Source organism: Ixodes scapularis, unplaced genomic scaffold, assembly GCF_016920785.2.
Source record: "Ixodes scapularis isolate PalLabHiFi unplaced genomic scaffold, ASM1692078v2 ptg001087l_1___fragment_2___debris__unscaffolded, whole genome shotgun sequence".
Taxonomy (NCBI): domain Eukaryota; kingdom Metazoa; phylum Arthropoda; class Arachnida; order Ixodida; family Ixodidae; genus Ixodes; species Ixodes scapularis.
The window spans coordinates 52967-80888 of record NW_024610098.1 but is presented as its reverse complement, the minus strand read 5'-3'; the positions used below and the strand labels follow the sequence as shown (position 1 = coordinate 80888).

Sequence of the window (27922 nt, the reverse complement as noted above, 5' to 3'; positions counted from 1 at the left end):
ATAAAATAAGGAAACCCTCCTGTATGTTTATTTTCCCGAATAAATGCCTTACAGAGGCAATAGTAACGTAGCTTTATACATCTTGTCTGTAACTCAGGTACCTCTGCACGCTCAAATATTAAAAAAAAAGCATGTCCCCCGTGGCTTATACGGCTTTTGGCAAAGAATAATACCGATCAGGATCAATCAAATAATTTCTTGTTAATCACTGGCATCTGCGGCAGAATAGCATTAATTATCATTCATCGTCTATCGGAAATTACCTCCGAAACCTTCTTCAAATATATTTCCATCTCGTCGACCAAATAAGCTGCCAACAAACCGTTGCGAGTTATTTCCTTTTCCTCCCTGAAGCTTCCCTCTTCTCATCTACGAGGAAACAGCGTATTGTCCACGCCGCTGCCCGTTAACCCTATCATGGACGCCAGCGAAGACTCGGGCTGCACGGCAGTCTGCAGCCTGGGCTGTGGCTGCTTGCCGCCCATGACGCGGTTCAAGATGGCGTCGGTGAACTCGGCCGGCAGCACTTCTAGAAGTGTCCAGAGCAGCACGTCGCCGGACGCTGCCGAGTTGTAGCTGAGGAGCGGATACCTGCGAGTAGTGTGCCTGGATTTCAGAGCGTCTCCAACTGTGTCATCCAGGTCACGTAGTTCATGGACCGCGTTTGCAATACGAGCTGCGACGATCTGACAACAGCGTTGTTCGTCTGCGAGCGGCTCCGTCTAATGCGCCCACTTTCCCCCTCTCCACGCGACAACGCAACGCATGCGCACTTGCGACCAATCTGCCCAGGAGGCGTTCGCCATTAAATTGCAAACGCTCTCTGTAGTTTGAGTTGCTGCCTCTCTTGTACCTAGGCTCTTTACCTGTGAGTCAAGGCGTCGACGATGTCCTCTACAACCGCCCTGTGGGGCTGCCTGGCAAAGAGCAGCAGCCGGCGTTCGGCGTTCAGCTTGAAGTTGAGCAGGTACTCGTCACCGTAGGCGTTCAGGTGGGCCTGGGACAACTGACTCAGAGACGACCTCCGCCGCCCGAGTGGTGGTGGGGGAGGCGACGGGGTGTCCACTGTCCTGCGACGGCGGTAAGGTTCGTGAGTCTCCTAGAAGAGACGGCGATTTTCAAAATGCATAGAAGGTTCCACGAACGCATGACACGCTGGTGTATCCGCCATGGCCGAACATGGCGGCCGATCAGTTCAGCTTATACCCTATTCACACGAGCATAAAGGTCCCTTTAGCTAAGGGACCTTAATGGCCAGCGGCGAATGAGGTCGCGATCCGCCGCGCGTGGCATGTGCTTGCGATCCATCAGCGCGGGATGATTCGCCGATTGCAAAGGGACCTACCTTTATGCTGGTCGTGTGAATAGGGTATTAGAAAGCAAACCCTGGCCGTTATCAGGAAGGAAGACCTATTAACGCGCAGAAGCGAACCCTCGATGTCCACTAGGGGGCTGAATGGCGCCTCGAGTTAATATATAGGTATGAAGCCACCAGAAGTGAGTGGCCTGTCTCGGAAGTGAGTGTTGCTTTCCTCATTCTTCCGAGCGTTAGTTCGAACAGCGTTCAATATGAATGCTGGATATTTTCCCTTTATCTCGAGAGATCCTGTTTGCTTCCCGGTAACAGCGCATGCAGACGCGAGAAGTCTTCTGGGAAGCAGTGCGATTTGTGACAATTTCGAGATTTATAGTTGATCAAATGTGCATGCCCCATGTTCGAATGCCTAATTCTAAGGATTTCATGCTAAAGGAGATTATTAAAGCACAGTTTCGAAAAGCAAGAAAACGTGGACTCGGGCATCGACTGCATGCGTGAACCAAGAAGCCCAGGAGATGCCCGACTTCCGGGCCAAACATTGAACTTCCGGTGGCTTCAATCGCACCCGGCTCAGTGCCAAGGACGCCATGCTATTGACCCCTTTCGAACGTCTATTATGCAACATTGGCGGTCGCCATTGTTTGGACACGAAGCGCCTGACTGGGACCGAGTCCTCTCCGAACATTGACGCAGCCCTCGTGTCAAATACATGCTCGGGGGGATCGGTGGCCGAGAGGTCCAGTGCACACCAGCTCGGACCACGCGGAGCAAAAGCTCGCGCTCCAGGAGCCAGGGATCCTGGCTTCAACACCCCCCACCCCTGCCCGTTTCGATCAGGAGGAGCATCGTACCGGCGTGCGGTCGTGTATCACCACTGTGTGGTGCGCGTTAAACAACCCAGGGTAGTGGTTGCACTGCACTGGCTAAACTGCTCATCTACAGACGAGAGACAAGTCGCCTGTTGAAGGCAGACTAACTTCGAGGCTTTATAGACATACACAAAAACACAATCATTATTATTATTACATGTTCGGAGTACGTCAGCAAACAGTCTAGGACAGGCGATTACGAGGACTTTTCAAAGGGGTCTATTCTCTACTTTTGGAGACCTTCAATCAATATAGCTCTCTATTTTTTTTTTATCTCCGGAGCTTAAAATACGCTTACTTATCATTGGTCGGGAAACGTTTCTGATCAATAATAGCGCCGTTTGTGCGCGTGCGTCGATTTTGAACGAACATATAACGAGGCAACCGGGCATTTCCATACAAAAATGTCATATGGTCGGCTATAGAAAATTCTTTGTATGGTCGGCTTTAGCTATTTGGCCCAATCAGCTAAAGAATTTTCTATGGCTGTCTTTAGCATCTTTTATGTTCGTCTTTATACACCAATTCATGTTTACAAGCAAACCTAGCGCCCCTAGCGGACGCCACCGGCGCCACGCATGCGCGATGGGGGTGTGGGCAAGAAGCTCGCCGTCGCCCCATAAACAAACCATTGAACTGCGATGTTGACGGCGTCGGTGTGAGTCCCCCTGCCCTTTTTCGCGTTAGAATTGTTGATTCTACGTCTTCCTGGCGATGTCTGACTATCTTGAGCGGCGTCAGCGAAATTACTGAGGTTCGTTACACCGGAAAACTTCGCGTGAATAATGTGACATGTGGCGATTCATTCCGCATGGACTTTCCGCAGGCTTTAGCGTATGTACGCTAAAGCCTGATTTGCATGATGAGATTTCGCTTGCAATTTTCAGTCACGACGCAACACGGGATGCAAAAGCGTGAACCAAAGCTAAGATGGTCGACGTCGATACTGAATATCGCAAGCAGAATCGGACCAAGTGAATTAGGCATAACCATTCGGTGATGGTCACTAGTAACAATGATCAACATCTCCTTGCGTCTACTGTTGAAATCAAGCCTGCTTGCCAACCTTCAAATTTAAGTCTTTTGAAGCCTGCACTTACTTCTTATCTCAAGTACCGAGCCAACATTTGGTCTACGGGCCGCCGTCGTCTAAGAGAGCAGACGACAAGCAAGAACGTTTGAAACAGCAGACGACAGTTCGAACGATCAGGCGGCCGTTTGAACTTGAAGACGCACTGAACGTAGTCCGCAGCTGGTCCGCACAACTTGACCGTTTTTGCGGGCGTTAATGTTGGAACAAAAATAAATAAAACTGATGACCACAAGTATCCGTGAATTCAACCCGAAGTGCTTCCCGCCCAAGCAATTGTAGTCCGACGGCGTCTGCTTTTCCCTTTTCACGGCACATATCAAGATTTTCGGACGAGCCGAGCAAGTGAAAACTGACTTTCAAACCTTTCTCGACACTTTTGGTACGGCCCCACTCGCGGCGTTTTGACGAGAAGGCAGGTTTTTGTCTGGTTCCTTTCAAAACAACGCAGGAATACACGTCTGGCACGGGGACTTCTGCCCACAGCCCCAGACCGGAAGTGCGACCGACGCGCCACCACCGCGCCGTGACGTCACAGAGTTGAGTTTGTGTAAAGGCCTCTTTAGCTTTGTCTGTGGCCCTATCACTGTCCAGCCATAGCGCTCTTTAGCTTCTATAATGGCTGACTCTCTATAACCAGCATGCTAGAGCTCCTTATGGCTCTTCCTTTGGTGTCTTTAGCCATCTATAGGATCAGGTAAAAAAGGTTGTATGGGTTTTCCTATGGCTCTCTTTAGCCAGGACACTCTAAAAAAATATTTCTTTTCAACTTTTGAACGCTACATGGTAGATACACATACATCACTAAACACACATAATACACAGAACACAAGAACGGCCCCCACACAACATCAACGACGCAGCCGACACCTAATTTTGTTTTTCTTTATTGCAAGATTTTGACAGTGAACAAAAACAAAGACCCCTCTCTACGTGCGCTAAGTTCGCACTACCACCATATATGGTCTTATTTTTTAATCCGACTTGACCGGTGACTGCCGTCATTTGTTGCATAAACACGGAAAGGCGGATCAAATATACTTGTACTTAATACATATATTTCAATTGTCTCTTGTATTAGCCCCCATCTCTTAGTTCAACACCCTAAAAAAGCAAATGTAGATCATTAGGCTAATTAACTAAAATTTAATAATTATATTTTAATAAGTTTGATGAATTATGTTCACAATGCAGTGATGAAACGCAATACACTGCAATCAAGCTATTGTTGATTGCAGTGTGCGGTGCCAGTGTATTCTTTTTTCACTCTTGGGGGTAATGACTAATTTTAATTGTTGCACAAGTATGTCGATGGATTTTCCAAACAAACAATATTACTGGTTTCCACGACCCGTTGCAAGATCAGAGAACATATCTTGTTTCATGCTTTGTCACCGGTATTACCTCAATTTAGTATTGCTTTAATATCCTAACCTTTAACGTTTTTCCTAAAAAGTAGGTGCCGGTAGTGATTACCAAAAGGCGTGTAAAGAAAATGCATGCCTTCCTAGTCCTTACACTCGGGTTCATAAATTTTTCTATAGGCGGTCTTTAGACTCGTGGCCCTGTGGCCCAGTCTTTACACTTCCGGCCACAGAGCTTTCTATGGGCGGGTAAAGTAAATTTATTGATTTCCAGTCTTTAGACACAGGGCAATAGATATTTCTATAGCTGGCTGTAGCTGTATTTATGGATTTTTTTGGCCAACCATAGAGGGCCATAGGGGGCGATAGCCTGCCATATAAATTTTCCATAGACGACCATAGACCATTTGTGTATGGGTTCAAACTAGTGCCACTAAATAGGCTACGCTTCAGAGTGACGACACTTGGCCATATTTTGTCTTAAAATCATGGTTGCTAGTTATCTTAAGCTTTATCTAAAATCACAGGAAACGCATTTCCGCCTTCCACAAATATTTAAACAGTTCGCGACAGAGCAAGGCAATATTACATGAGCTTCCTAACACCGAATCTAATGCTGAGGAAGTCACACTTTTGAATCATGACGATCGGCAGTTTGGTCTGCTCTGCATACGAGCCAAAATGGCGGCGCCCACAACAATGTTGGGGAACGGTGTGCCGATACTCTAAGCGCAGCTCATTTAGTGACTCTAGTTCAAACCACCGCCAAGGACGGTCGCGCGAAAGGGCTACATACCTTCATGACCGCGGGTAAGTCTGTGGAGAGCTGGCCAATATGTAGTCAGACATACGATCTAGTGCATTACGAGGTGCGAAAACCGATACGGCACAGAAACAATGTACGTATTCGCGTCTCCGGCTCCCTGCTCGCCCTCTCGCGGCGGAAACGGGTCTCCTTGTCAGCGGACGTGGCAGAACTGCGTGCGATCATGGCTCGCGAACAGGCATTTCTGAATTCAAACAACACTCTTCACTGTCCGAGTGTAGTGTTGCAGCACCTATGGGACTAAACCATGCGGTTTCACCGGTTTTCGAACGCCAACAAAATGGGACGCTGTGAACGTACGTGCAAGTGAGTAGGTGTTACTTGGAGCTCAGGTTGAGATTGGCGAAACGACGGCGCGCATAATTCAAAGAAAAAAAATAAATGTTCTAAGAATTTTTGAAAATAAATAAAAACAAAAAACGAATTTTTTTTTTTTTCTTTTTTCTTTGTGTGTGCGCATTTATGCAAATAAATTCGCTGAAAATTTTGAAGTTTTACCTAGGTAGCGACTTTAATAGCACCATATGCTTTACCAACATTTAATGTCATTTTATATAGTATTGTTATGGAGACCTAAAGGGTTTCAGTGATTTTGGACTAGTTTACTTTATACCTTTTTAATAAAAAATGCTACACTTGACACACGTGTTGATAATTAGCCACCTTTGGATTGCCACAGTTTTTTATCGGTGTTGAGATTAGATCATTAACAAGAAATTATATTAGAGCTCGAAAAATTATGTACTTTATTAATACAAATTTCAACAACGTAGATTCCCAATAAACACCGTAATCATAGGCAATTTAACCATACTATACTCTGTTTCACTTTGCGTTGTACCGCAGGAAAGGCTACAAGCGCGAGCTCCTTGCTCTATATGGCACACCTCGGCGGCACAAGCTTTCGTGCACCAAGGGCAGCTGCCAACGCTATGAGCTCGCGCTTCTAGCCTTCGCTGCGGTACAACATAACGTGAAACGGAGTATAGTCTTTACAAGATCTCATTTTCCTCTCAGCATTTGAAAAACTCTTACGTCGTTGATCCACAAACACGCGAATAATATACGCAGTAATTACTTTTCTAAACAAATTACTTGCTCTATTAAACTGTTTTATGATTACCGTGTTTCATACCACGTTAATTGCAACCTTCGTGATAGTGCCTTAGTTTTATCTTAATCTCATCCCGGTGCCCTGACTATCTGATGAAACTTAACGTTGCTTAATCTAAAAGCATGCGTGTACCCCGACTTTTTTTTATAAACATTCACCTTGCCGCATACCTTCTGAACAATTTCACGTTAACATCTGTGGATTCATACAGGCATTTTCGTATCAACATAACAAATAACCTTTTTTGAAAAATGGGCATTGACTATGTATTGAACAATGCTAATTGCATGCTGGGATTTCTACGCCGCCACTTTATGTGTACTACTGTCCCTGGTAAAGAACTTCATAAAGCGCTAGTTAGTCCTAAACTTCAGTACTCATGTCCCATTTGCAATTCTGGGCATGTTACATTATGAATCATTCTAGATTTACATTATCAAACATCCTATAAAGTTATTCCCGTACAGCCAGCGTTTCATCAATGAAATCAACCTATGGTTTATACGACTTCACCTTAAGTCGCAAATATCTTCGACTTTGTCTTCTTCAAAATATCTATCATTCTAACCCATTTTTAAAGATCAATTGCTTCTTCACCGGTCATACGTGTCATCTCGCACCGATCATCAGTTATTAAACCAGTTTGTTGAACAAACGTTTCTTTTGACTCCTTCACGCTGAAAACATCAAACGACTGGAACCCCTCCATGCCTCCATATCGCTGCCATCTCTGAAGTCACAAACTTCAAGAAACATTGCAGCGAGTTCATTTGCAACAACCCTTCGTCTGTGTAATGTCCCCGGGTATTGAGAGTGTGGAAAACAAATAAATAAATACCGCGACGTGTCTCTGACCATCATTATGTCCGCCATCTTGAAAAATGAGTGGCACCACCTATAGACAGCTGGAGTCGCAAATAGGCCAAATATTCTGAACTCCTGTGCATCATATCTTTGTACTATATTCGCTCTTGAGCCAAATTGTTTTTAAGTATAATTATAATGCAATTAAATGCAAAGGTGCAAGCGAGCTGGACAAGAATGACGAAAATAATCCCTGGAGAAGCGGAACAAGAGGGACAAAGGACAAACATAAATCTCCAAACACAGCTAGGTGACTGGTGAGCGACCGAAAAAATCCGCCTGGTCCGGGTATCGAACCCGGGACCTCTCCATTACAGGTGGAGCGCTTCGTAATATTTTTAGCCTTCGTCCTATCAGTATATCGCACATGACGTTATCACATCATAACGGCGGCCACTCGTTGTTCTTGTTGCGAAAACCAAACTCGGTGTTGCGAAATGAATGTCGAAAAATTACGCGCTCAGCAGCAAGGCCGCTACAATGGTTCGCAGATGTGACGTAAGTGCAAACAGTGTAAACACGTTTGCAAGGAGCCACAGTCCAGAAGCTGGTCTGGCCACCATAAACTAAAATGCTCCATGGTCTATCGTCTAGCAGCCGTGGACACGCCTTAACGCTCGGTTATACTCTGAAGATAAGCGATAGCAAACGCCGCGCGCAGAGCACGCAGATACTGATTGGTCGCAGATGTCGAGTTCCTCCTCGCCGGCCAATGAAACGCGCGCGTTCTGCGCTATCCAACGTTCCTTGTGCACCGTCCAAGTATAACAGGCGTCAGCGACGTTTGATTATCAAACTATCCACAACCGCAATCAGCGAGATAGCGACGCCCAGATGCCGCAGCTGCAAGTCTGGCAGCCGTGGGCTTGCTTTAGCAAGACTATCAGACCACTACACACGCCAGCAGCAAGGTGGCGGTGTCTAGATGCCGCAGCTGCAAGTCTGGCAGCCTTGCGAACTGCCAGGCTATCAGAGGGTATGCACGCCAGCAACAAAATGGCGGCGCTCAGATGCCGCACCTAGAAGTCTGTCAGTCTTGGACACGGCTTAGCCAGGCTATCAGGCAATCTGCACAAGCCAGCAGCAAGATGGCAGCATCCGGAGGCCGCACTTCTGGCCCCGAGATTGACCTAGACGTGGCGCTACCGTCGCGATATCATCATCATCTAAATGGGGAAAGAGATATTGTCACGTGCGGTGATTAGAAGAACAATAAATCAACAGGAGGAAATTAACGTTTACTGGGGCGAACTTGTGCCTATACAAAAAGAACACAAAGAATAAGAACAAAGCGTCGCGGGCGTCGAGGTCGACGTAACAGCAGGTTCGAGCGCTGGGGCGAGACTGACCCCGGGTCACCATGCGGAGCTCCTTATGTAAAAGCTTGGTCTGCTGGGCAAGTTGGTAGTGGACATTCATATTAAAAATAGCGCAAAAGAGACGGGACAAAAAGACGAAGAAGCACACAGGACAAACGCTAGCGTTTGTCCTGTGTGCTTCTTCGTCTTTTTGTCCCGTCTCTTTTGCGCTATTTTTAATATGCGTTTGTCCTGTGTGCTTCTTCGTCTTTTTGTCCCGTCTCTTTTGCGCTATTTTAAATATGAATGTCCCCTTATGTACACGCGTTGGCATCTGGAACAATCGACGTAGGAGATTCGGCGCGAAGAACATTCTGACCACGAATGAGCAAGGCGGTTCTCAAATTCACAAGAACATCGCAGTACAGAGTCAACAAAAATGTGTAGCCGCGGCAAGGAATCCAGCCCTGGCCTCCTGCGTCGAAGGCAAGCGCGATAACCGTTAGGCCACGAGCACGCTGCCTACTTGGTCAGCTGCGCCCGCAGCAATATGGCTACCCCATAGGCTCTCCACGTTTGCGTGAGATATGCTGTAGATTCTTGAGCTTATTTGACCGCATAGTATCGGCGGGAAAGAAAAAAAACTCTAGCGGAAAATAGAGTAGTACTGTTCGGTGCTTCAATGAAGATCGTATGATGTTGCCAGCGCAAGGCCTAAATTTAAATAATTCCTTGTGCGGATGCGTCGTCTGCTCTAGGCAGACCTTGGGAAGCATAGATGCCCACGATGCATTCCCGTTTTCAGGTGAACTGCACACTTTATGTCAAATACTTGTTTCATTTAAAATAAGATGTATCGGTTCACCAGCGTGGAAACCCAACACAACAATGGCAACACACCAATGGATTTCATGCCGGATACTTACATAACGCGGGCACTGTGAGCTGTCAAATCGCAGGTTCAATTCGTTTTTTTGTGTAACTTTTAGTTTTTGTGAGAATACAAATACAGCGCATTCAGAGAGTCATCGCTGCATTCGAAATTACCGTGCTATCGCTAACTTACAGCCATTATTTCCCTTTGCTGCGCTATGGTGTGTGTAGGAAAGTTCGAAAACGGAACAATTTTACTACGTTGCGATGAGGAAAGAGTTTTTCTCCTACTTTCGATCCGCAAAATGTTATTTGGCCGGACATCTGAGACAAATGAAACAAACTGTTCCAATATATTTGCCGCGAGTGGAATAAACCTGTGGAATCGAGCAACCCAGCAGCGTGTGCGATGCTCTTCTCGTTAGTGTGGGTAAACCCGCTTAATTTTCTCTAGAAGGGCCATGGATGTCAAGAAGCTAATATTATAATTTCTGGCTAAATCCTCTTCTATTGAAACGTAGTGCACTCTGCGACTTGAACAAACGACCCGCACTAATATACAGGCAGCGTCGCCCGCAGAGACACTCTTCGATGACCCTCCGCCCCAACCTGACGCAAATTAGAACAAGGCAGTTTATTGATTGGTCTTCAAATTATTCAAGTGATGCCTTAATTGCGATAAAATTTGCATCCGTTTCGTCCGAGCCATTGCTAGAGAAAGTAAACACAAACAAAGTAAAGAATTCCTTCTTTAATATCTCTGAAGTATTTCTTTTTTTTTAGGATCCAAGGCCTCCAAGGTGAAGCACTTCGGCATGCTAGTGTTTGTCATCGAGGGTGAATATGCTGTTTGAATAATAACTTAAAGATGGTTTTACTATTAAAAGGCTTCCCGTGTTCATTCTTTTGTAAGCGTCACAACGTGAAGTTTGAAATACGACGGTATTACGCCATTTACAAGATATAAAAATAGCAAAAAAGTGTGCAGTTGTATTGCCTTGGCATATGCATAGGGTTTCGTGTTTTTGGATATATCCGAGGAACTTTGAAAAACACCTGCCGATAAAATTTTGGTAAACTCCGAATTTTTATGTGCCAAACAAGAAGAAACAAGGACGGTATTTTTTTTAAATTAAGTTTGATCACCGCAGAGGGTCAGTGGTCTTGGGAATATGTCACATCAGTTATCTTTCAAATCTCGGACCATTGTAACAAAAGGGGTTTTACCGTTTATCTCGTCAAGGTTCGTTCAGGACAATAGGTCATTGTACTTTCTGGTTACAACAGAAGCCACTGTTTCGGTATTATTTATCATTTAGAAGATGGGGAGGTTGTGTTTTTGCAACAGTGAAAGCTATGGACCATAGAGATTGCATGAAATCGGAAACTTCTCTATTACCTGGTTTACCACTCCACCTCGCGCGGCCACGGGGTAGGTTGATGGAATAGGATGGAATGAATACAATCTCTCTAGCGACTGCCTCCAATAGTTTATTGATTTTAAGGTATCGACGTTTATCGAAACAACACTTGTGTTCAACATTTGTCGAGGAACAAATGAGGACTGTCGATGGCAATGACACGAATTCCAAATACAGCTGAAGAAATATTAATTTATGCAAGCACTCTTTTTTTCTTCTAGCATATATTTACACCTGGATATTAGTTATTTGTTTATTCATTTTTAATTAAAAAATACTGCGATAAACTTTGACGAATTTCTGAGAGCTTGGAATCAAGCAGGATATAAACTTCAATATACTCGAAATTTTCTGCAAAAAAAAATACGCAAAAAAAAAAAAAATTCCGAATTTGACGAAAAATAAACTCCGAAAACACGGAATTCTACATATATATGAATGGGGAAAAATCAACACACGCATTCGTCGATTCATTATTTCATAAAAGTAATAAATTGTGCGACATAACAAAAATATATAAGAGCAGCGTTTTCTACAAACCACGACACCAAGATTATGGAACCATCCAACTTTAAATATATCACTCTGCTGAATTTCCGCCCGCGCGAAACGATTCAACAGAACCTTCAGTAAAAAGAAAGAACCTAAAAAAACAAGCAATAAGGAAGTCCAGCTCAGCGGGAAACAGTCGCGCGGCATCGATAGCCATGCTTTTCTACGTGCTCTCGTGGCAGACGACGCAGGGTGGTATCCCCGCTTTCGCATGTTTCCAATTTCGGCCGCGCGGTGGCGACGCGGTTCGATCCCATGCTGACGACACACCGCTGTGATGACGATGCTGTCAGCATGGCGCATGCGTAGAATCTTCGCTTCCCAAGAATCTGGCTTCTTCGCACTCGCAGTGACAACATCGGCTCTGGGTGCCAACGCCTACTTGTTTGTAAATAGCGTGTTGACTAGGTTGGCTCGTAGATATTAGTTTCGGGTTTAGCGTTGGGAGACTTTGAGTCCCTCATTTAGTGAACGACCCCCTCGCCCACCTCTGCCTCCGTCCTCTCCTCAACGTGCTTTTGCTTTCGATTTCCCTGCCTATGGTGATAAAATATACGTAGAAAATGAAACGTACGGCGCGCGACAGGTTAATGCCTCACTTGTAGTGGAACGGGTTAATGGTGCAGACAATAATCCCCCACTTGGCGCACTCCCGGCGAAGTCCGTCAGAGAGTGAGATGAGAGCCGCCTTCGTCATGCAGTACGGCACCAGGCCCGGGAAGGACAGGCGCCCTGCGTCAAGCAGAGAGCCGAGAGGCATATTTAGCGAGCTTATGTTTAGCGGCTCCCGTGCGAGAGCAGGACCGAACGACTATTTCAATGTGTTTGTTATGTTTCTATTGTGCTATTCGCCTTTTAGACGGTTCAGTATGCCGGCCAACTAAATTGATTTTCGGTTAAAGGACATTATTTGGTTTCGTAATACAGACAGTTAAAACTAGAGAACACAATTGAAGCGGGAACACTTCTCATGCGAATCTGAAATGGGTCATGGCGCAGAAATTTAAAGAGTGAGATCATTCTCGGTACGAAATCTGTATAGACTATACATAAAAGGACGCAGGCAGGGTATTTATGTTCGACGAGGCATTTATTTGAACATGATTAATGAGAGCCCAGCCACCCAGAACACAATTTGAGGCTCCAAAATCGTTTTCTTTCCGCCCGAAAACCGGCCGCCGCTTGAGAATTGACCCGTCCGAGGCGCGCTTACTCTCTTTCCACGGTCAAGCGCCTTTTAAACTAGCATGCCAAATATATTCGAAGACGTGGGTCATCTTAGCACACGTTTAACATTAAAAATAAAAGCAAATATGACAGCCACTTTGTGGCTTCCAAAAACTGTAACCCCTCCCCTACCCCTTTCACAGACCTGGTGACCCACTAAACACACACTTGGTGAAAGTGTGAGCTTATTACGCGGAAGCGACGATCTTTCCGAACACTTCTAAGGCAAATCTCTCAATCCAGAATATACAATTACTAGCCTTAACCGGGTGGATTAATTTTCGTACGGAGCAGTTCGTAGCGTCATAGCGTAATAGCGCACCAGTTTTAACGTAGGGCACTACAAAACACTATAGTCAGTTACAGGTTAAAGGGGCCCTCCGGAGCGTTCTGCGATGGTCTATTTATGGCGGTAACTCAATCTACGGGCCCTAAGGATCCTAAAAATCATAAAATTACGGTAATGCGCGGCGGATTTCCCTACTAAAATTGCTATCAAAGTCCCCGGCACGCCCCCCTTTCTGAGATGAGCCCGGAAAACGGGAGGGGCATCTCTTTACGCGTCAGCCAATAGCAAGCGAAAGATTCCGGCGTCACTGCGCGTCACAACGCGGCCGACCGCCGACCCGCGGAGGAATCTCTCGAACACGCGCGGACCGTCGTCAAGGAACCCGGACTTTGTGCTCGGCAGTCGTCGTTCGTCGCACCGCACCGTCGCGCTGCTACTGCAATACGCAGTCATATCCCACAGATGACAAGGAAAAGTTTGACTCGTTGACGTAGAAGGATCGCAAAGCTGGCTTCGGAGTCGGGATCCATGGGAAGAAGGAACATGTGTCCCGCAAACGCGCGCCTGCAGACGCCCCGGGAAGCAGACAAGCCGACGCGCCGACGCATCACCCCCTAGCAACAAGCTTGCGGGGAGAAAACATAGTTCGCTGGTTTTGGAGCGATAATTGCGGACTATGTTTCCCGCACTACAATCAGCTTACGTTTTTCTCAAACTCTAATTTACCACAAGCTTAAAAAGTGATGCAATAATAACGTTCGCATTCACCGCGAGATGCAGCATTTCCATTGGTCAAGTTTTAGCGATGGGCAGGGAATGGGGGATTGTCTTCCAAGAGAAAATAGTGCCGATATATTTCTTCTGCCATCTGCTTAATAAACGGTTTTGTAATCTAAAACTTTGTATACATATTAACTTGGACCTACTACGCAATATAACAACATAAACAGACGATCGCAGAAAGCTCCGGAGGGCCCCTTTAAGAAGGTAGCGGCAAATGCCCCTCAAAGGGAATCAGATATCCCTCCGCCACCTCCGTATCCAATAGCGTCCCACCGTTTCCGTGACGTCGCGGCCAACGCGCGAGGAGGGTCTTGCCCTTCTGTACATATTTGCTTTATCTTTCGACTTTGACTTAGCATTGTGGAAGCCACGAGAGGGAGATTAGAGTTCTCCCCCACCGACGGAAACAAATACGACTTTCGGGGATTACCTTCCCCCCCGATGGATACAAAGGCTGCTTTCAGGGGCTCGGTTCCCTCTCCGATGAATAGAAAGGTCGCTTTCTTAAAAAGTGGGATCGGAGACAAGTGGGAATCCATGGAAGCGGAACAAGGAGCGTTTCCAGTGAACTCTTCTTTCGACTGCGGAGAGATTTGAAACAGGCGCATCACACTTGTGGGAGGAGCTTCTCCTACCTTCTTGACTTGTAACCGACTATAGAGGCGAAAGTTTTCCGCTTCGTACCGGCAAAGCCTCCGATGGTGATGATCCTTCCCTTGCTCTCGCGGAGAAGAGGCAGGAAGGCACGCACCGCCCTGAACGGGCCGGCCACGTGGGCCTCGTGCATCTGTTCCAGGTGCTGGGCGACGTCCCACTCCACCTCGCCGATGAAGCCCAGGCTCTCGGCAAGAACGATGGCCCAGAGCACTGTACGGTAGCAGAGGTATCGAGGGAAGAGCGCAACACCGCTTCGTTAGGGTCTAGTCTTAAGCTAAGTAATCCTCTACACTAGAGTGTAGAGTAACAACACGCTAGCCATATTGGTGCGTAGAATCGATGTTGCCGTTTGTCACCAACTTCCGGCTATGTGCCCGAAGGAAGATGCAAAACAGACCAAAACGACTACCGCGACATAGAGTCACTAGAAAGGTATGGCTCGCAGTAGCAACACGTAAGACATTTTGTTGCTTAAAATCATTGTTGCCAGTTATCACAAGCTTTTTAATACGTTTTTCTTCTGAAATCATAAGAATCTGAAATTTTTCGTCCTCGAGGAATATAACGACAGTCCGCGACAAAGCAGAAGTGTACCACCTCGGTATTGACAGTAGAGTGGACGCTATGCTTGTTTTAGGCCAATCGGGTCTCCGGGTAGGATCACGTGACTACAGTCTCCAAACTAGAGATAAGGCAGAGCACGGCACCTGCCTGAAGGCCAAGGCCACGGATAGCATAAGCACTGCACTATTAACTTTGGGTCGAACTTTCAAGAGGATATAAGCGACAAATCCTTTCATTGTTGGGTTGCCCCTGAAGATAAGCCTTTGCGATGGCGCTCCCTTTGGCCTTGAATGAGCTTCGATTTTCATTCTCATTTCTTTTTCTTTCTCCACCTAAGCTGAAAGCGTGGAAGAAGGCACGCAGTTGCCGGACCAATGAACCGGAGGCTTTTTTTATGCCTCGACCCCTCTGTCTGAGCGCGGATAGCAGCAGGAGCGGGATCATGTGGTAAAGGTTTCACGGATGACGTAGTAGCTTTTTTTCGACCTCGAAATGTCTGCTTCCCGCTCCGTTTCACCTTCCGTCCGAGCACAGCGGACGCTAGGGGCCATCCCAGCCAATGCGGCGTTGAGGGAGTGTCATGCGACCTTGAGCTCCCTGTATCGCCCCGCCCCACCGGCAGGTCACGCGCCTTTCTCCCGACGCTGGATCGGCTGGGATGGCTCGTGGCGTCCACTGCGCTCGGACTGAAGATGGAACGGAGTGTGTGCTGTGCTGCAACCAGCGGGGCTGCCGTAGATTTCGCCCGCGACAACGTATTCGAGTGTACCAAGATTTCCAGTGTTTGAAAAGTCCTACGCGTATATCGGCAACAGGGGACTTCTTCAAAAAAGCCCAAGGAATTCATATGATGTGTTTAGTGTTCCGTTCGGCAAATTACTACTTCCTCCACATCGTGTTGAATCTTCACAGACCCTTTTCTTTTCGTTTTTGTGTTTGTGTGGTTCTGCAGTGCCCGTGTCGACATATAGATCGGATTACATATTTCAAGTCCGGTATTTTCAACGTAAGTGCACTGCAACCTACTCCTTTGCAACGATTGACCGTTCCGTTCCGGATTACCTCTAGAATTAGGCAGTGTCTATTTTCTAGGCGCCGGGAGAATAATTTCCCCGAAATTCTATCGGCAGTCGCCTGCCATTAGCTGTCCACAACCATGTGACAACTGCAGGTGGAATACTAACTTTCTTATTCTCCAGTCGTTTTGTGAAAACGCGTTTTTGTCGATACACGTTTTGTAGACACGTTTCATCGACACTAAAGCGCCGTTCACACTCTTGTGACCGAGTAAGACCGAGAGAGACCAGATCGGCTTTTAAGCATTTTGCGACTTCTTAGGACCGGATGCGATGCTGCCGAGCTGGTCCTAAGAGATCGCAACAGGCTTAAAAACCGGTCTGGTATCTCTCGGTCTTACTCGGTCGCAAGAGTGTCACGTGACTTCGCGGATACATTATGGGGCGGCTCATTACAAGAAAAGAAAGGACAGAAGTTAATATGGAAAAGCTAATCTGAGCTGTCGATGAAACGTCGTTCGGTGAATTAATGGCGACTGCCGGTGGAATTTTGTGGAAATAATTTTACCGGCTGCTGGCAGAATGGACACTACATAAGACTCACCCCCGGTTCTTGTTTGCTTAGTAATCTTTTCAGTTGTGTAAAAGCTTCTTTGTGCGTCTTCACATATCACGGATTGCTTGCAAGTTTGTACTTGTTTACGAAATAGGCTGTCTAATAAACTTCTATGAGATTTGAAAACAATACAGTGTGTCCGTTTACCTGCCTTTTTGCAATCACCGGGGCGCATACATTTTTTTCTGTTTTCCTTGATGTCTTAAATAGGTTTATGAAGTTATGAAACGGGTGCATAAAGTGGTGTGACCATGCACCTTTGAATCGGGTGCATCTGTGTTCTCTCCGAATTTAGTGAGTGTATAGAAAGAGGTGTAACAGTACACTATTGAACGGGGTGCTCCCGTGTTCCCTTTGAGAGCAGTAGGTGTAGTAAGTGGAGTAATGGTACACTATTGAGCGGGGTGCATCTGTGTCCCCTTTGAGTGAGGCGGGTGTATGAAGCGGTGCAATGGTACACCATCGAATGGGGTGCATCTGTGTTTCCTTTCATTTCATTGGGTGTAGAAAGAGGTGTAGCCGTACACCATTGAATGGGGTGCACCTGTTTCCCTTCGAGTGAGACTTCTGTAGAAAAGGGTGTACATGTGCACCACACCAACGGGTGTACATGTGCACCACACCAACGGGTGTACACGTACTCCCATATTTGAGGTGCACATGTATTCCCCCAAAGGGTGTAGTATATGTGACAAACACTTACACCCCCTATGGGTGTACCCCATGACACCCCTTTTTTTAGAGTGTATATATAAAGCCATGAAAGTTACACTTCAGCGCTTTGTGCAGAGGAGTTATACGGCCAGGGAGACATTATGTGGGTGGCTCATCTTTGCGATAAGTTACCTAATTAATTAAAATTCTTTCATTAACTTTTGTAATTAGTGAACATAGACATATGGTTCCAATTCGAAACTTAGAGAGCGCCATCGAAAACTATTAAATCAACTCTTTTTAGAACGTCGGAAACTCGGGGGCGCACAAACATTACCACGCGTGAAGCAGGCACAAAGCTGGCAGTGGCAAAACGCGGATGATTAGATTATCATCGCCTTATATATAAATGCCCGTTTTTATCGTTTTTTTTAATATTATTCTTTCAGATTTGTTAAAAAAAAAGCCACGAGAGCTACAGTTACGCGGTTTCTGCAGGTGAGTTATACGGCCAGGGGGACATAGTATAGGGAGATAGTCGCCACTATCAGTCGGCTAATTAAGTAATATTTGTTAATTAACTTTTTAATTATTACAAATAGGCATATAGATTCAATTAGAAACTTGCCGAGCATTATCGAGAACCACTAAATCAACTATTTTTAGAAGAATATAATGCCAGGGCAGCATTTCACGGAGTTCTGTAAAAACGCTCCATTTGGACGCGTTTCTAAATTTCGGTTTCTTATCGGAGCGCATCTACGCGCCCGCCGTCCTGCTCCCAGTGGCTGAGACGCGCAACACATGGGCGCCCTACTTCCCTCCATGCTACGAGGGAGGCGAGGAGCGAGGACGTGGCTTCGCGCTGTGACCACCGTGAACCAGCACCGCGGGCGCAAAGATGCGCTCCGATAAAAAACCGAAATCTAGAAACGCGTTCAAATGGAGCGTTTTTACAGAAGGCCGTAAAATGATGCCCTGGCATTATATTCTTCTAGAAAAAGTTGATTCAGTGGTTTTCGGAGATGCTGAGCGAGTTTCTAATTGGCACCAACTAAAAAGTTAATTAACAAATTTTACTTAATTAGCCTACGAATAGTTGCGACTTTTTTCCTATACTATGTCCTCGTTGACGTATAACTCACCTGTACAAACCGCATTAGTGTAGGTTTCACGGCTTTTTTTAAAACAAATCTGAAAGAATAAAAAAAAAAAAACACCCTGTATATATATATACACAGATGTTTTACGAAAGGTGGAAAATTCGACATTCCGAAAACTACGCATCGCACCAGAAAAAAAAAAAAAAGGCTTGTGTCGTTTTGGTACTAGGCCAGGGACCTATTTAAGAAAAGTATTGAAGTTCGGGTAACTAAGTTGTTAATCACTTTCGCGTAATATTTCCTTTTTAATAGTGAGTTTAAGGGCATGGTTTGAATTAGAATCTTGCTGCGCATCATCGAAAAAAACTAAATCAACAAATTGCAGACCGATAAAAGGCACGCGCAGTATTTTACAGCTTTCTGAAAAAACGCACTATGTCGACGGGTTTTTAAGTTTCGGTTTGCAATCGAAGCGCATCTCGGCCCCGACGGCACCGCGCCCCGTGGAGAAATAGTGCAACCAACCTCTGCTGCGCTGTCCTCGCGCAAAGCAGCAGAGGCTGGTTGCACTATCTCTCCCCGTGGTGCGGTGCCGTCGGTGCCGAGAAGCATTCCGATTGCAAACCGAAACTCAAAAACCCGTCCAAGTTCTGCGGTTTTCTAGAAAGCGAAGGGGATCGGTGACCGAGTGGGCTAGCGCACACCAGCTCGGAGCACGTGGAGCGAAAGCTCGCGCTGCAGAACCCAGGGATCCTGAATTCAATCCCCACCCCTGCCCGTTTCGATCTGGATTAGCATCGCACCGGTGTGCGGTCGTGTATCACTACTGCGTGGTGCACGCTAAAGACCCCAGGTTACCGGTTGTACTACACTGGCTAAATTGCTCATCTTAGGCGAGTGACTCGTCGCAACTTTAAAATGGCTGACCGACCACACGCTGTATAAATATCCCCAAAACCCCGATTATCTAGAAAGCCGTAAAATACGGCGCGTGCTTCCTATCGTTCTGCAATTTGTTGGTTTACTGTTCTTCGATGATGCTCAGCAAGATCCTAATTAAAACTATGCCCTTAAACCCGACATCTGAAAAATTAGTAGCGCGAAAATAATTAAAATTTAATTATCTCGAACTTCAATAACTTTCCTAAATAGGTCCCTGGCCTAGGACCAAAACGACATAACTCGTTTTTTTTAATGCAATGCGTAGTTTTCGCCAAATAGAATTTGTCCACCTTTCGTGAAACACCCTGTGTGTATATATATATATTGTGAACAAAGAGGGGAAAAAGTGATTACTGGAATTTATTGCGTTAAAGTTGGAGAAAGGGATGATTTTGCCAATTTCGAACGCGTTAGCGTACGCACGTGGAATGGATCGCTCCGCTGTGAGCTCGATGACGGCGGCTCCGAGTCGCGGTGATGCCGTACGCGACGATGTTCCAAATGACAACGCAGTGATACTGCCTACTCTGCCGACAGGAGAAGCCATGAAATGCAGCGTTGTGCTGCACGCTGATACCCGGGGGCGGCCGTATACCGTGCTGAAGACTTCGTATGGCCTCTGAACCAGGTGGGAGTTCGGGAAGACGTAGCAGGACTTGGCGCGTTTCAAATGGGGCACGTCTGGCTGCTGAAGCTACACACCCCCTCCGCCAAAGAGAAGCTTGTGCGAGAGGGGACCACGCTGGTGAAGGGGCGACCATGCCTGGTCATTGATCCAGACAAACGAGAGCTGAAGGTAAAATTCCACTGGGTGGCATTCGACGTGTCTGCAGACGCCCTTCGACGGGCCTTCGAGCCATACGGGGAGGTCAAGGGTGTCACCCGCGAGAAGTGGAGAATCGAGGGCCTAGCTGACGTGGATTCCACTACCGTCATCGTACGCATGGTGCTCCGGGAAGACTTAACACCGGAGTCCCTGCCACATCAGCTCCGCCCCTACGGAGGCCCGCTCCTGGTTGTCGTCCCCGGACGCGCACCGGTGTGCCTCCGCTGTCGACGCACGGGACACATACGGCGCGACTGTAGAGTACCGAGGTACTAGGAGTGTCGAGCCTTCGGGCATGAGGCCTCGGATTGTGTACGGTCATACGCTCGAGCTGCTGCCAGCAAAACCACCGACAGCCAGGACAGAAACCTCGTAAGGGACGAGGAAGAGGCCGAGGCGGCGGCGACTCCAACCGCGAGGATATCTTCGCAAGACCCTCAAGCGTTCGGTGAGCAGAAACAGGAGCAGTTAGCGATGCCAAAAGGTCAGGTCTCCGCCGTAACACTGACGGCAGGAGGCACTGTTGGTGAAAATGAGCCTAACGCGAAGAACACCAGTGAGACGACACCGGCAGCAAAGGACGCGACTGACGCACTGGACCCCGGAGATGGTACAGCAATCGACTTCGCGACCGAAGCGATCAAGCGGCGGCTCAGCGACCCGGAGCAGGGAGCCGACCAGACGCTCCAGCAGAGTGAGGGTCCCTGGTTCGTAGTGACGAGCAAGAGGGGATGACGCGTTGGCGGCAGCCGTTCTTCGTCTCTTCTCAGGTAGAGCGAGAGATGAGCCCAGCATGCGAGGCCTGAGACTCGCTTTCCGATGGTTTCCCTTGAAAACGCCTTGCGCGTGGCTACGTTGAACGTTCGAGGACTTGCAGCCAGACGATGGCAACAACAGCTCTACCGGCTGTTCACCGAGCATGACCTGGACATTGTCGCAATTCAGGAAACCAAAGTCGAGAGCGAGGACCAGACCGACTACATGGTGTGGCCTTTTCTGGCGCGGTATGAAGTTTGCGTGAGTCATGCTGTTGGTTTCTCGGCTGGCTGCTGCCTGTTCCTCGAAAATTTTCTAGGTGCTTCCGTGCAAACCGTCACGACCTGCCCATCTGGGAGGTTTGTCATGTGTGATTTCTCTGTTATGGGAAATGAATGGCGTGTAGTTTGTGTTTATGCACCTAATGAGGCTGAGGAGCGCCGGGTTTTTTTCCAAAACGTTTACCAACATTGCCAGTCCGATCGTTTTCTGATTATTTTGGATGACTTTAATTGTATTTGCCGAGCTGAAGACAGGTCCAACCGAACGCGCTATAGGGATATAGGGATGCCAGTACCCTAGAATTAAATAACATTATTGAAGATTTTGTTCTGGAAGACGTCGCATGTTGTGTGCCTAGGTCAAACTGTCAGTCACGCTAGACTGGACCGGGCGTATATCTCATTCGATCTTGTATATTTATGTCGGAGTTATTCTGTAGACTACGTTGCTTTTAGCGATCACTGCCTTGTAACATTCCAATTAGATAAAAAGAAAGAGGGGGCCAATTTCTTTTGGGAATTATGGCAAATTAATGCGAAACTTTTAAAGGATGAATCGTTTATTTTCTGTATTAAGACAATCTGGAATGACGTGCAGCTGAAAGGAGGCACTGCAAGCGAGCGCTGGGAAACATTTAAACAGGAGATGAAATTAACTGCACTTGAAAGGACATGTCTCCTCAAGTCTCAGGAGAAGAATCAAGAATTGGAGCACCGAAAAAACTTAGACAGGTTGCTACAGGAAGAATGCCGAGCACCTGGCGTTTTCATTGAGGATATGAACCACTTGAAAGTTAAACTCGAAAGTCTCGGTCGCGACCGATACAGGGGGCGGCAATACGCGCTCGTTCAGAGCGTTTCTTGGTGGGAGAGCAGCCGACAAAAAGGATGGTGGCGGCGGAAAAGAAATACGCGCGAGCTAATGATGTAGTTAAAATAGAACGCCTGGGGGTTTTGTCTAGCGATAAAACGCATATCGAAGAGGCGTTTGTTGCGCTAATGTAGCGCTTCTCACGTGTCGTCTGCTACTTATTTTCTGCCATGAACAGCAGAATTGACGGTGCGACACAAAACTGGGTAGCGCCCCACCACTGTCAGGATTTAAAGACGACTTTCTGCCTCTACTGCCGAAGGTTGACGGTAACGATAAGGACTTTTTTGAGGAACCAATCAGCGTGTCAGAGGTAACAAAAGCGATAGATGACTTAAAACCAGAAAAATCACTTGGCCCAGATGGCTTAATTGCTAGTTTTTACAAAGCATTTAAACATAAAATTTTATCCGTGTTACTCGAAGTCTTCACCGAGGCATATGAAAGAAAAGTCCCCCCCCTCCTTTTCACGCACATACACACACAGTGTTAATCTCAAAATGTGACGACCCCGTTAAGCTTCGCAGTGTTAACTCCTACCGTCCAATAACCATTACTAATGTTGATTATAAAATATTAATGAAAGTCCTCGCTCGCCGTTTGCAGCGTGTGATAACGAGTGTTGTTGGGCCTCATCAGACATGCAGCATACAGGGTCGGACTACTTTGACCAACATTCATGTTGCGCGCAGTATCTTGCAGTGTTGTGACGGTGAGCTGCGCAAAGTCGCCATGTTACAAGTTGACTTGGAAAATGCCTTCGACCGGGTGTCCCATGACGTTTTAAGCCAAATTGTGAGGCATATCGACATAGGACCTATTATTTTTGAAGGTGTGCAAATGGCATATTATAATTGTACAACGAGTCTTATTGTAAATAAGCGAGTCAGTGAACGAATTCCTTTAAAATCTTCTGTTCGACAAGGCTGTCCGCTCTCGCCATTACTGTTTGCACTGTATGTTGAACCGAACTGCTTGAGTATCATTCAGAGTGAGCATGTTCGCGGTTTTACCTTGAATGCGCGCGAGGTTCGCATTTTGGCTTATGCGGACGACATTGCTATTTTTTGCACAGATAGCGCGAGTATTGAAAAAGCCATCGAAATCACAAAAACACTTTGTTCTCGGACCGAATGTTCCGTGAACTGGTCAAAATGTTCGGGTTTCTGGCACGGCCGAAGGGCATCGAAGCCCAACTTTCTCGCTCACATTGCCTGAACAACCCTTCCCACACGTTATCTTGGCGTACCATTGGGGCCCTAAACTCGTGAAACACGAAGTTGGGGCCGAAGTTGAGGGAGCGCACCGATTGGACAATCACAACGATGACTTGGCGCTTTTCTCGCCAACATCCAATCGGCGCGCTCCGCGAACTTTCGGCTCCAACTTTGTGTTTCACGAGTTTAGGGCCCTTGGAATACTATCGTGACAGCGCAGGTCTGTAGAGTGAAGAGACAGATAAGGTGCGCGAGAAAGCGGCCCCCAGTGCAAGCCGCCATTTGTCTATTTTCGCGAGAGCTACAGTGTGTAGTTCATTTTTTGTTGCTAAGCAGGGGTATCTTCTACAGGTCTTGCATTGTTCTCGATTTCAAATTCAGAAGTTGCATCGTGTGTTCGCTGTATATGTTTGGGCGTCCAGCTGGGAGCGTGTCAGCCGAATGAAGTTGTTTCGGCGCGTACGGCATGGCGTTCTTTCTATATCACACCTTTTCATACGCCAAGTTGTTAACCGTTTTCTTTACCAGCGAGATCAAGAAGACCCCTTTCTGCGTACTGTTCTTCAGGTTCAATTGTCGGGTGTCTTACCCAATTTCATCGTTTCATCCAGTGATGGTGCTACGGGACCACTGAGTGCTTATTTGAAGGAAGTTGTCGGTGCATACAAATTTTTAACCGCGCGTTTCTCTTTGGAATAATCTGAGTACTGTCTCCCGAAAGCGACTTACAAGAAATCTGATAGAAACGTCATTTCCAACCCCTTTGTATCGAGCTATTTACAGCGCGACTTCAGGACAGGATGTACTTCGTCGCGTTAAGAAAATGCTGGTCCCGACCACAATGAAAACCTTTTTCTTTTAACTTCACAGCGGAACACTTCCGGTTAAAACATGGTTGGACGAAAAGGGCATATTTGTTCCCTGGACTGTGAACTGTATCTTGTGCAAAAGACCCGAGTCGATAGAGCATGTGTTTTTAGATTGTTGGGACGCGGTGTTCTACTGGGATGCACTGCAGCGAACTCTGAAAAAGGCACTTCCCTTAAGCGCACACCGGATCCGTCTTCTGCCTGTTGCCCCAACCGACTGTGTACCGTATGATTTACTTATGGTTATTGGCTTACACAGTAACTGGAAGAGCCGCATGGCAGTGCGGCATGCTGATGTAGATGCTCGACCAGTAAGTCACTATTTTACCCAGAGCATTAGTCAGATTAGAGAAGTGTATAAGGTTTTGGGAGATGGGCCTGATTGGTTGCCAGTCTTAGACGGACTGGTCACATTAACATCATGTTAATCAGTGTGCGTCAGTCGTGAGTCAGCTTGAACCTTTTTACAAGTGCTTCTGAATGTGTATTTTGTGAACGAATAATGCCTGACAATAAAGAAAAAAACAAAACAAAAAAGAAAGGGATGGTTTAATCGGTTAAGGCGTCGTCCCGGAAAGGCGAAGGTTTCGGGTTCGATCCCCGCTCGTGGCCCAATTTTTCGCCAGCTCTCTTTTTCTTTCCCTTTTTCTAACTTCAATGCAATAAATTCATTCATCACTTTCTCCCCTCTTCGTTCACAAAATTACTACGGCTACACTTGTCAAACTTGGCTCATTCCCATTATAGATAGGTAGATAGATATCGCACCGTGGTATAGACGCAAAGCTCGCTGTCTTTGTCTCTATTCCTGTTCGGCGTTCAAGCACGATCGGCTGGAAAGTGAGCAGAGACATTCAATGAGAAAATGACGGTCGACGAAGCCCACGAATGCATGGAGATGGATGGCGTTAGGTACCGCGATTGGGCTTCATTTTCTCAAAGAAATTTCGAGACAATAAACTATAGCTTTGAATTAGATATCAGCGCCCTCTGTAACTTTGGCATCCCAGCCGGACTGCTAGCGCTACATTTAGGCAGAGACAAAGTTTTTGGTGATCCGTAGTTTATTTCTAAGCAAGGTTCCCCATTTTCCTCGCTTATTTTTCGCTAAAATCGAAGGGTGTCCCAGACTTTATATTTTGCTAAGAATTAGGAATTCATCCGTATTTGTTTTCCGCTATGATCAATTCTCCGAAATGTGAAGTTTAACTTTGCTGTGCTCACAATTCTCCTTTATTTAAAATAACGATAAAAAAACAAAACATACCTTAAATTCACCTGTATCAAACGAAATGTTCTAGCTGGATTTGGCTTGGAACCCTTGCCGTTAGAAATACCAACTCTGCCATGACAAAAATTCCAAACAAATGCTGCTTAAGCAAACGTCGTTATTTTGGCAGCTATGCTCCACTGCCTCGCCCCCTCCTACGAAACTGATGGGTTTATAATTTTTTTCCGTTATAAGAACGCGAACCCTTCGCCTCTAACAAGCCCAAATAGTATGACCCAAACTCAAAACCTGAACAGTGGCTTTTGCCTAGAGCCGCTTTGGTTACTATGGTCCGATATTTGAAAGTAAACCTGAAGTCTACCTCTCCTTGGGACCACTGAACTTACGCACTAACAAAACACGCAGTCCTTTTCTTTTTCTCTTTTTTTCTTGCAATTGTGAAATAACATTTGTTTTGTATTTTCGGATGAATTTGAATTGACAAAATTTGTACCGGTGTGGGCTTTTCGAGTTTTATCGGATTGATCCGAAAACTCGGAACCCAATTAAATTATAAAATAAACCCAAACTTTTTTTCTTTTTTTGCAGACGTTGTACGTGAAGGCGCGAGGGCCCGGAAACTCTTTAGGTTCATCAACTCGTATGGCAAGCAGGCCGTCTTACCCGATGGATGATTGGTGACCGCCTTGACGGCGTTGCTGAGGTCTTCTGTGTTCAGGACGCTCAAACTTAGCACCGTTACGTTGGGCGTTCTCTTGAGAAAGTCAACGTACGGATCGTTCAGCGTAGCGCAGGCGGCGAACACGGTGAATCCCCGGTGGGCCAACTCGATTGCCGCATCGCGACCAAAGCCCACCTCGCAGCCTGAAAAAATCCATTCATTATTCTTCCATTTCGTTTGTTTCACCGTGTTCAAAAAATATCCCGTTCGGGGAAGCTTTTGAATGAACTGCGCACTAGAGGGTGCACAAGCGAGCACGACCACGTCATTCAAAGGAGTACCCGTGCAGAAGGGCGAAATCGGGAGATGGTCGATTGTGCTCATGTGCGCAGTGAAGTTCATAGTGTGGTGGCTAGAAGGGGAAGTGTGGCCGTCGGGATCGAGAGGCTGCACAGTATTGCGTTACCTTTCGACACGCGCAGGGGGCAGCGCATATGTTCTAAATGTAAGTGGGAAGCAGATTTTTTTTCCCCTTCCTGCTGAGTAACAGAACTTCAGACATTCCAACCCCGGAGCGGCAGCTCCGCAACACTGGTAGATATCATATTAAAGCAGCGTCATTAGCCTGCTCTTTTTGACAGAATGCGGAGGGCAAGTTCGTCTTCTTTTTTTACAGGGGGTAGCGGTGACGTCAGAATGCCGAGCCCTGGTTGGCTGACCGCGACCCCCTATCCGAGCGTCGTCTGCTCCTTTGCAACGTCGTCTGCTCGCAACGTCGTCTGCGTCTGTCTTACCTTTCCTGCGACTTTCGGAAGTGAAGGTCTTTACGACCGAGCTCGACTTCGCCTTTCAGAGAGGGCAGAAGAAATAACTCGAGCAGTACGTTGTTTTTGCCTAACAACTAGCGGACGCGCATCAAGGAGAGAAGTCAAAGGACTCACTGGCAAGGTGTCCCGAGGCGCCGAGGTTTGTTTGCTAAGAACCGAGAGTGAGCGTGTTAGTGTCCCACAAGTTCCCTCCCAAATACTTTTTTTCCCTCCTTTCGTGTGCGGCGAGACTCCTCACTTTTTAACGGCATCGGCGGGTTTGCGTGGCTGGCGCAGTTAACGTCGTCTGCTTTATGTCTGCTAGTCAAAGCCATGGCTGCTTTACCTTTCCTGCGTCTGTCGGAGATTCACCGCTCTCCTTGATGCGCGTCTGCTAGTTGTTAGACAAAAACAACGTACCGCTCGAGTTACTTCGTCTGCCCTCTCTGAAAGGCGAAGTCGAGCCTGCTCGTAAAGACCTGCACTTTTGAAAGTCGCAGGAAAGGTAAGACTGACGCAGACGACGTTGCAAAGGAGCAGACGACGTTGCAAAGGAGCAGACGACGCTCAGATAGGGGGTCGCGATCAGCCAATCAGGGCTCGGCGTTCTGACGTCACCACTACTCTCTGCGCAAGAAGCAGACAAACTTGCCCTCCGCATAGGCAGCTATTCAAGATACAACAGCTCATGTAGCAAACCCTCCTAAACATGAACGTACCGGTGATGAAGACACTTTTGTTGACGGTCTGAATCCGGCCGGCCTTGATCATTCGCACCAGCATGCGGCTCACGTGGCTGGCCCAGACGAAGCTGGCAATCAACGCCGCCACCAAGACGAAGAGATCCCAAACGACGTCCACGGCTCGTAGGAGCAAGAAGCCGGCGAAGGTGAAGGCGAGCACCAGTTTGAAGTACATGGTTGGATTAGTCCAAGGCCCCGGAGGCAACTGGAGTGCTGGCCGA

At 46.9% G+C, this 27922-nt stretch overlaps 1 protein-coding gene across 1 annotated transcript; it reads right to left on the bottom strand.

Moving 5' to 3' along the window:
• LOC8051056 lies at positions 1–27922 on the bottom strand. Its single transcript, XM_042288086.1, has 4 exons — positions 27678–27922; positions 26061–26355; positions 867–1070; positions 1–591 (listed from the first exon to the last, which is right to left on the bottom strand). The coding sequence occupies exons 1-4, from the start codon at positions 27874–27876 to the stop codon at positions 366–368; spliced, it is 924 nt and encodes a 307-aa protein (XP_042144020.1). The 5' UTR covers positions 27877–27922; the 3' UTR covers positions 1–365.